Source organism: Saccostrea cucullata, unplaced genomic scaffold, assembly GCF_032062105.1.
Source record: "Saccostrea cucullata isolate Sc308-1 unplaced genomic scaffold, CSIRO_AGI_Scuc_v1 ctg3017, whole genome shotgun sequence".
Lineage (NCBI taxonomy): Eukaryota > Metazoa > Mollusca > Bivalvia > Ostreida > Ostreidae > Saccostrea > Saccostrea cuccullata.
Window position 1 is genome coordinate 304,498 of NW_026928612.1, and position 10,141 is coordinate 314,638.

Below are 10,141 nucleotides of genomic sequence, written 5' to 3' on the forward strand. Positions count from 1 at the left end.
AAATTTAAAAATGTTTGAAATTTCGTTGGAGTCTATAGCAATATTAAATGAATGGATTTCATCCTTGATATCAGACATTGTTGTGTTTATTTTATCAAGATGTTTCCATAGAGTTTGTAGCTGTGTGTTTTTCATCTCATCAACTTCAGCTTTAAGTTTCTTGACAAGTTTGTCAATTTCTCTGTGCCAGTCCTCTCCATGTTTTGTTATGGCTGTTGAGAGATCTCCATATTCCTTTTCTAACTGACTCATTCTGTTTTGTACATCAGAGGCAATGTCCTGGTAGGTTGGATAAATCGTCCCATTTAATTCAGCCAGTTCCTTTGTGATCTTTTCTTTTTTCTTATCTAAAACTTGTAAAATTTTCAATAATTTATGACCTAGATGTTGATCAGAAGCAAGGCAAGTAGCACACACAGGAACGTCACATAGCTTACAGTACATTTCACATTGTTCTTTATCATGAGATATGCATACAGGGTAGAGGGGGGTAGTTTTTCTCAGAGTAAATTTAACAATTTCATGTTTTTTGGATTCATCAGATATCATGTGTTTTCCTACGCAAGCTGTACACAGGTTGATAAGACATGTATCACAATGCATCTGTACCACAGCGGTCTCACACAGGTCACATCGCATCACGTCCTGTGCACTGGTACGGGGGTCCATGATTTAAGTAAACCTAGCATGAAAAAAGGCACTTGTTAAAACATTCTGAGATCACTTCAATAAAATAAACAAGGCCAAAAAAAATTACCACTCATCAATAATTTCTCAATTCTCAGACACCGATCAGGTCAAAAACTGGCTGCATGGATCATTGAAAAGGGAAATAACTCAAATTTCTATTTTTTAGACATTTTTATAAGTAAACAGTATATTTCTTGCTAATTTATTTTATAAAATGCCTTCACTTTAAAATAAATGTTTGGCAGAACATTTTTAAAACTTGTATACATATTTATTTAATGAAAGAGAACAAAAGATAAGGTCATGTTGATATGATGATATCATCAATGTCGCCGGGCGCGTGGCAGTACAGTTTTCAGAACATCTTAGAGTCACGAAGTAAGAAATTGGCACTTACATCGCGGGTTCAAATCCCACTGTGGGACATGGAGACCGGTCCTTTGGATGAAACAGTATAAACCAAAGTCCCTTGTTGCAAAAAAGATCCATCAATGCTCAATGGCCCTAAGTGCCAAGCATGCATTGGACAAAATTCGTAGCTCTCCAATCTCCATCGGCAAGTGGTGGCTCTCCATAAGAGTGAAAATTTCTTGAGCAGGGCATTAAACAACATTCCATCGTCGGAACCCACAGGTTTTCTCTCCGTTACACTGCATTTAAACGCAGTGTAACGGGAGAAAACACAATTTACTTTAATGTACAACATTCAATCAATCATCCAATCTTATTGTGTGAATCTCTGACAGTAAGAAAAAAGTGCAAAACCTACAACAAAAAAAGTTGCCAAACAAATTTGATAATCTCCATAAAAGAAACCAAATCAGGTTTTAGTGTTTTTTATTCTGAAAAGTAAATGTAACTTCTCTTTTTATATTATTACATGTATACAAATTCTACAGCCTTTGTTCTAGCCACAGTGAAGGCAGTCACATGATATGCTGTCCATAGCATCTTCACATCACTTCTCAAAGATTTTCCAAGGTCCTACCCAGCATTTTTTTTCTCGAATTATATTTTCATAATAAGAATAATCCATGCATTCCAAAGTACTGAATCGCAAGTACTAGACAAGTCATATTTTTTTAAGCTTTAAATAATCCTTCTTTATTGGTATAGAGTCTTTAATTAGAAAACATAAATATAATTTGTAGACTAGTACATAAAGTTACAATGTACAATCAGTATAATGTAAGAGCAAATTTAGTCCATGTTGTTTATAAAAAAAGATATCTGTATTGTTTAAGCAAAAATTATCAAATGAATTCATCCATAAATGTTACCTGCAGGGTCTGTCTAAAATCATGGCCAAATATTTGTACGATCTCTGTATGCCAGGTAATCACATGACCCACATTTGTTACCCACAAAATTTAATGGCGTCTGTCTTGTTGGCCAAATACCTGTACAATCTCTGTATGGGGATCACATGACCCACTTACTTGTGTTATATTTTACAACTAAATCATAGTTATGTGCTTTATAGCATTTGTGCCTAAAACTGTGTCCTTTGTCACTCTATTTCTGGACTTAGAATATGTTGTTGTGTTTTCAGTCAAAGCAATGAAGAGAATAGAGGAGATTCGAGTAAAAAGACAAAACCAATTTATTCTTAACAGGTAGGTAACTGAAGGAATACGGACCTTAGACAGGTATATAATGCATTTATTTCAATCACATTGACAACAAAATTTCTTTTTCAGATTAAATAAGGGCAAAGAACTCAGGAAAGAAGCGAACGTGAAGGAGGTTGAAACAAATATACACTTAATCAGAGCACCAGCGGGTTTGTTTTCTTTCCTTTACATTTATTACAACAAAAAATCTTTAAAACTTGGTGTATAACTTTAAATGATGCTTTTATTAGAATCAAGAAGGTGTCTTCAGCATTATGTATTAATTCAAAAGAATTGAAACGATTACAAATTCAGACAATTGCTTTGAGAACAAGGCTGGTTTTGTATCATAGATACAAATTTTTGGGCCATAAGCACAGCAAATTGCATTTGGTTTGTATGATACAGAATCTGTCAATTTGTCTTCATATATACATGTGACACAATCAAACATAAAAAACCACCTCCCACTTCTACATATGTAGCTGTGCAGTGTTCCCACTTAATATATAATTATATTTTATGGACAACGTAAAATTCAGTCAAATTAGACTTTAAAGGTATATTTGAAATCTTGTCTAAAATGGCACAAGGTAGATACAAACAGCTATTTGATGGACTTTGACAGATTTTAATTTTCCAATTAAAAATTGACATTAAAAACAAAGTGAAAGTATATGTGAAATCATCAGAGATGAGGAGATGAAAGAAAAATAAAGAAAAATATCTAAAATTCATCAGTGGAAAATGGGTGTGGGGTGGGGTGTTGAATTTCACTACATTGATGCTGCAACCATGAACCCATTGGTTTTACCATTTAAACAAACAGCTATTTGATGAAAGACTGTTGAAGATGTTCTGTAACTGACAATTTTAATTTCCTATTGAAAAATGACATTAAAAACAAAGAGAAAAAAAACTGTGCGGCAATTATCAGCATGAGGATTCAGGATGAAATTTTGAAAAATAAAACAAAAACTAAAAAAAATATGCTTAAACAAATTTGCGTAAGAGTGGAAAATGTAGGGGGGTATTGAATTTAACTGAATTGATGCTGCAACCATGAACCCATTGGTTTAACCATTTAAACAAAAAGAAACAAGGAAAATATGCTTCAACAAATTATTCATTTAAGAGTGGAAAATGGACGTTTTTAGGTAAATTTGACTTTAACTTTTTGATTGAGACCATGAAAGATTGGTTTAACCATTCAAACAAAAAGAAACAGGGAAACAAACATCAAGATGTTTAACTATTTTATGTTTTGAATTTTTACCGTAACTTTCAAAATGGATTAGATTCTGTGTTGAATAACTTTAAGAATGAGTTAGAAAACTTGATATTTTAGTTAAAGGCTAAGAAATAGCTATAACATGTTCATTTTTCTGCAAAGTTCATAATTGGAAAAAAATCAGCATTTACTTTTTTGATATATAAGTTGAATTAAATTTATTTGGGATTAGACTTTGAAAGATCAAAAAAAATCACCGCAGATATCTTGACAATATAACATATCTCTTTATTTTGTATAGCACAAGCCAAAAAACTTGTAAAATGTATCTCCTTGTTTTCGTATTTCTACAGCCCGAGCCAAAAAACTTGAGAAGAAGATGGTACAGGTGATACAGGAAGCTGATGATGAAGACATGGAAGAAGTTTAGGGATCCAAAGAGAGTGGATGTAGCAGGAGTGGGAAGATCATTACTGTACACTGACATTCTATTGAATGACAAACTGTTATGTGACCTTGATTGTTTTATTCTTCATCAAAATGGAGAAGTTTTTCTTTTTGTACTCCATAACTGATGAGAGTACATTTTTTTTAAAAAATCATTAAAATTAATGGTTTAAAACAGACAAAAAAGATGTTTGATACCTTTTTAAAGGTGGCAATATTTGATAAATTGAAAAAGACGTTTCAGAAGTTATTTTTATTGGAATTTTTAATGGTATCAATTAACAAAAAGTAAGTATTAGTCATTGTAAATCAGTATTCATACTTGTGTATCCTAATTTATTGGGCAAAGCATGACAAGTGCAGCATGAGTCTCCTCCCCTTGTCCAATTAAATCAGGACACCAAAATAAATAAATTTTAAATAACTTGCTTGTATCATGACGAAATTGTCTTATGACAGCCTTTGTTGCATGATTTTTTATGAGACCAGTAAAAAATTGTTATTCTTTGGCGACCATATCTCTCCTGCCAGTCAGTGTTTTCTAATACCATCATTTGTGATGTTTGATTACAGTTTATAAATTTTGAATCCGATACAAGATTTAGGCTAAATTTTTTTCCTTCATATTACAAAAAGTTCATAATATCTTGGACTCTGGAAGAAAATGAAATTATATTTTTGAAGAAATTAATGGATAGGATTATGACATAGATTTGGACACAGACCCAAGGAATCCTATGAATTCAAAAGCTGGCAGCTTGAACAAAGGTGACCTGTTGGTTTCTGTATTTTGTCCATTTTGTCCTAATCATTTCAAATTAAACATTTTCAACTTTTTCTCTTGAACTCTTGAACAAATGTCAACCAAATTTGGCATATAGTATAGCATTAGTTGGTAAAGGGATCCCAAAATTTGTGCAATTTATGTTTTCTGCACCCTGGGGCCTAAATAATGAAGTTAAACCATCACATCACATTAGTGCTTTGTTTAAATATTCAATTTTATTCCAGCACATCCAGCAGTCAATTTGTTTGTATGATTGTTATAAGAATTGAACACTTTACCAAAATTATTAATTTCATGACCCAGGGTCAGGAACTCTGAAGAAAGGACGAACTTAAATGATCGTACAGTGAAAATGCATAAGATTATTTTAAAATCTTCTCTGTCCCTATATATACGAGGGTTGTCCCAAAAAGTCGTAGACAGGGAAAACAGCTTATTTTCTCTTTGTTGAATTAAATTTCTTTTCTTCTCATAACAAAAAGAAACATTTTGTGATCGTGCATTTCAAATTTTATAATGATATCACATTTAATAAGGAAATTATGAAAAAATAAAGAAAGCATGTAAGTGTACATCGGCGCAAAAAAGCAAGCGTTATTTACGTTTCATATAACGTTATGATATATATATTTTTTTTTTGCTTCACACGCGTCTGTTAACATTCAATATTTTTTTAATTGAAAGACCACTTTTGACCAAGGGACTTATTTAAATTCACTACTGAAAGGTTTTGTTGATCTTTTTTTAAAGCAGAATCAAATTTTAGTCGAAATTTAGTCAAAAGATCGCCATACATTATGGGGAGCAGCTAATACATTGTTTGACGTCGTTCGTGGCCGAGATAGTTCCCCGTTGTCTGTGTACTTTAAAAAAACAGTACTCTAATTCTTACATGTTTTAACTACCCTAATTCTGGTATAGAGGAAGAACTCTTATTGAATCTATTGTGTAATGTCACTTCTGTACTTTTCCCCTCGTCTTAAATGTATACAAATCATATTCAAAACAATTTAGTACATATCCGTGAGCTGGCTACGCGTTTGACGACGTCATTTTCATCAAAAACAATTCCAACAATACTTGAAAATCATGACACCAATCGTCTGTTTCCAATGCTATCTATATGAAAATTTGACATTTTATTAAGATTTTGATTCTGAATTTACTGATGTAAATTTAAATTCATGTTTTACATAGTACTAAAGAAATAAAAGTAAATGTAATAGTTATATGCGTAAAATATTCAGAATTTTGTTCGTGTGCCGAGAGACCTTATCGGCCCTCATATAAATCGTCCTAATATTATCAATATGAAAGATATATATTTCAAAATCCACAATTTTAAAGAACATTGAATATATTAGGTCTACATTTTGGGGACAATCCTCGTATATGTATAGGTATTAAGCAGACATATTGGATGCATGATTATGATGAGTAAGTTGCATAATTTTACCGAAATTAACAGCAGCAAAATTAACTTACGACTTTTCAGTTACTGTATACACAACCACTCCCCCTGATAAATTCAAGTCCAGGCTCATTGATATCATAGACAACTAAAATTTTTAATGATCCATTTTCTTATCGATAATATATATGTGTTTTTTTTGGAGACCAGATCTTCCAAAAATCTATCGGAGTTCATATGGCTACCAATTGCATCCTGTTATTTAAGAGATGCTTGAGTTTCTGATTGACAATATTTATGTGGGTTTTGGAGATCTGGTAATCCAACAATCTATTGGAATTCCCATGGGTACCGATTGCGGTCTGTTATTAGCAGGCCAATTTTTATATTCATATGAAGCTGAATTTCTGCAAATCATATGCATGAAAAGAAGAAAACGCTTTCTGTGGCCTTCAGCTCTACTTTCAGATATATCGACAATGTATCGTCAGGTAATATTCATTATGTTTCATACTTGGATATTTTACTTGAAAAAGACGATAATGGTAATCTTACAATTAAGTCGATACAATGAACTTGTCATCAAATACAGTTTATCTATGAGTCAAATGCTGACTGACGTGTTTCATACTAATTGTTATTCCATTATTTATACACTAAATTGACTACTGATTTTACCTTTATTTCCTGATCATGACAAGGAGCACACGGCAGATGTGACCGATCAGCAGGGGTTGCTCACTTCTCCAAAGCACCTGATCCCACCTCTGATGTTTCGGAGGTCGGTGTTTGCTCTGCTTCTATTTTGTATTGTGTTAATATGAACTTTGAAACTGAATAGTGTTCTTTATCTCTATATCGTTCTTGCAGACATATTCTTATAATCACATGAAGGAAGAATTTGTCCAAAATTGTGTACCTGAAAAGAAGAAAATACTTGACATGGGCTTTAACCCGAGAGTTAGAAATGTCGACAACGTATCATCCATTAACAAGAGTTCAGTATAACTAATGATCTCATTCGTAAAATTCTTTTAAAATTTTCTTCCGTTTTTCTCTATATACAGCATATGAAATAGACATATAGTTATGAACCTCTTTCAAAATCTTTGAAAAAATTGGAGCTCCATGATCAGGGATTTTGGAGTTAGGGTTGAACTCTAATAATCATATAGCAAAAATACAGTAATTCCCTTTCCCATTTGAAAAACTTTCAGGTAATTCATACAAGTACTTTTTCCCAGGTTGATCAACCTCCCCACTATGCACTTGCAAATGGTATATTTTATTAACTTTCCAATAGCTTCTGTATGTACTGGTCTTTTTTTTTTACTGCAGAACAGAGTAAATTGTCTACTACGTAACTGATTGTTATTTAAATCCCCTTCTAGACCAGGAAGTATAAACACCTGACAGGTAACTAACACAAGTATGTCACATGATCTGTGTGTATAGAGATAATCATTTAGGCCGCCATTACTGCATTCAGGTAATATAGAGAAATAATATTCTGTATATTTGAATTCCAAAAATGTCCCTGTCCTAGAGATTCAGTTAGTTATTATTGATTGATTTTTTTTTGTTTAACGCCGAGGCGGCAATATTTCAGCCATATTTCGTTCTGACTGTATGAGTGACATACCTATTATTATTTTTATCCTTGTCTGTTTCTTGGCTTTATTGTTACTTAAAAAGATAAACTACATGTTTATTTTATTTTTTTTTACACTGTACAGTCATCATTGTCAGTAACAAGATCTAATCATGGATCCCCGTACCAGTGCCCAGGACGTGATGCGATGTGACCTGTGTGAGACCGCTGTGGTACAGATGCACTGTGATACATGTCTTGTCAACCTGTGTAAGGCCTGTGTGGGAGAACACATCTCAACAGATGAATCCAAGGACCACAAAGTCGTCAAATTTCAGTCTAGGAAATCTACTCCCCTTTACCCCAGGTGTACATCTCATAACAAACAACAATGTACAATGCACTGTGATAAATGTGGCAATCCTGTTTGTACAAAGTGCCTTGCATCTAGTCAACATTTAGGTCAACATTTAGGTCATAAGTTGTCAGAAATCTTACAAATTGCGGAAGAAAAAAAGGACAAAATTATCAAAGGAGTAATTGAATTACGTGAGACAATTTATCCCACCTACCAGGACATTGCCTCTGATGTACAAAACAGAATGAGTCAGTTAGAAAAGGAATATGGAGATCTCTCAACAGCCATAACAAAACATGGAGAGGACTGGCACAGAGAAATTGACAAACTTGTCAAGAAGCTTAAAGCTGAAGTTGATGAGATTAAAAGCACACAGTTACAAACTCTACAGAAACATCTGGATGAAATAAACAAGACAATGTCTGACATCAAGGATGAAATAGATTCAAATAACATTGCTACAGACACTAATGACTTGTCAAAACTATTTAGTGTTACACCCATGGCCAATACATGTATATACAGAAATCTTCCACAAAAACTTGAACCAGTCTTTCCCAAATTAATTCCAGGAAAAATCCAAGAACTTGGTAAATTGTTTGGCGCTTTATCATCAAGTTCCTTAACTTCAGATAAACATGGCTACAGCATGAAGACACCACAGAAATCAACAGAAGCTGGATCCTCTCCTCAAGTCAAACAGCTGCTTGATGAACCAGAGATTGTCACCACCATAGACACTGGGTATGGATTCCTTTACAATGTAGCCTGTCTGAGTGATGAAGAAATCTGGACAAGTGGACCTAACAGCACCATGAAACTCTACGGTATCAATCAGGGATCACTACTCAAGTCAATCAGAACCAAGTCAAGGAACAGACCACATGACATAGCAGTGACAAAAAGTGGAGATCTAGTTTATACTGATAACAAAAATAGAACTGTAAACATTGTGAAGAATGAGAAGATAGAGGAGGTGATCAGATTACAGAACTGGGAACCTCGTGGTGTCTGTAGTACCTCCTCTGGTGACCTCCTGGTTATCATAGGCAGTGATGATCTAACAGAAACAAAAGTTGTCCGTTACGCTGGCTCCACAGAGAAACAAACCATTGAGTTTGATGATAAAGGTGAACCTCTCTATTCATCCGATTCTGATTACATTACTGAGAACAGGAACCTGGATATCTGTGTGTCTGACTGTGAAGCTAAAGCAATAGTGGTGGTCAATCAGGCCGGGAAACTGATATTCAGGTACACTGGACATACTCCTGCTCCAAAGAACCAACCATTCTATCCACAAGGAATCGCCACAGACAGTCAGAGTCACATCCTTACAGCTGATTATAACAATGAGTGTGTCCACATCATAGACCAGGATGGACAGTTCCTCCGTTACATAGACTGTGGACTGAGTGAACCCTGGGGACTGTGTATAGATACAAATGACAATCTGTTTGTTGCTCAATTAGGAAACAGTCAAGTGAAAAAAATCAAATATCTCTAGTGAAACACATCACTTTGTCATATTCAATATACCGTATAAGTGGAATTTTTAGCGAGACGCAAATTTAGCGATTATATATATATATTCATCTATCTATGATAAAACATTTTTCACATTGTTATAAAAGTTAATCATTTATCAGTATAACATGCTATAATTGAGAAGTGCCAAATTCCAACAATTTTGCTTCATTATAAACATAATACATTTTATTTGTTATTCAATATGTTTTAAAGTCATAAGGAATGAAAATTGATTCTCTATTAAATCATCAATTCATAATTAAGCATGTTTGCTATACATGTGTTTTACTGTACATCTAGAGGACATTGTACAAATCAGAAGTAAAATGAATGTGTATTTTCTCCCGAGTTTGACATATTATTACATTAACCATGTAATGATGTAAGTAATGAGTTAGTAGGATGACCAACTGGTCACCTGAGTATTATGAGTACATTTAGAGTTTCCTCAGGCTTTTTAACTAAGTCATAATATTTAAATAT

The 10,141-nt window shown here is 33.5% G+C and overlaps 2 protein-coding genes and 1 long non-coding RNA gene across 3 annotated transcripts; 2 read left to right on the forward strand and 1 right to left on the reverse strand.

Moving 5' to 3' along the window:
• Positions 1-4: 4 nt before the first annotated feature.
• Positions 5-1,985, reverse strand: LOC134278174 (E3 ubiquitin-protein ligase TRIM45-like). The gene is made up of 3 exons (XM_062760491.1): positions 1,971-1,985; positions 77-682; positions 5-32 (listed from the first exon to the last, which is right to left on the reverse strand). The coding sequence occupies exons 2-3, from the start codon at positions 667-669 to the stop codon at positions 5-7; spliced, it is 621 nt and encodes a 206-aa protein (XP_062616475.1). The 5' UTR covers positions 670-682; positions 1,971-1,985.
• Positions 1,986-2,244: 259 nt separating this feature from the next.
• LOC134278164 (uncharacterized) lies at positions 2,245-4,094 on the forward strand. The gene is made up of 3 exons (XR_009994388.1): positions 2,245-2,306; positions 2,391-2,473; positions 3,888-4,094. It is a non-coding gene; the product is annotated as an uncharacterized LOC134278164 (long non-coding RNA).
• Positions 4,095-7,920: 3,826 nt separating this feature from the next.
• LOC134278166 (uncharacterized) lies at positions 7,921-9,668 on the forward strand. The gene has a single exon (XM_062760484.1). It carries the CDS (start codon positions 7,944-7,946, stop codon positions 9,633-9,635), a length of 1,692 nt encoding a protein of 563 aa, XP_062616468.1. The 5' UTR covers positions 7,921-7,943; the 3' UTR covers positions 9,636-9,668.
• Positions 9,669-10,141: the final 473 nt, after the last annotated feature.

Coding starts and splice junctions, on each gene's coding strand:
- LOC134278174 (XM_062760491.1), bottom strand. CDS start 669: ATGGACCCCCGTACCAGTGCACAGGACGTGATGCGATGTGACCTGTGT. Junction 33..76: donor GATAAAATAAACACAACAAT/GTCTGATATCAA, acceptor ATATTGCTATAG/ACTCCAACGAAATTTCAAAC.
- LOC134278166 (XM_062760484.1), top strand. CDS start 7,944: ATGGATCCCCGTACCAGTGCCCAGGACGTGATGCGATGTGACCTGTGT.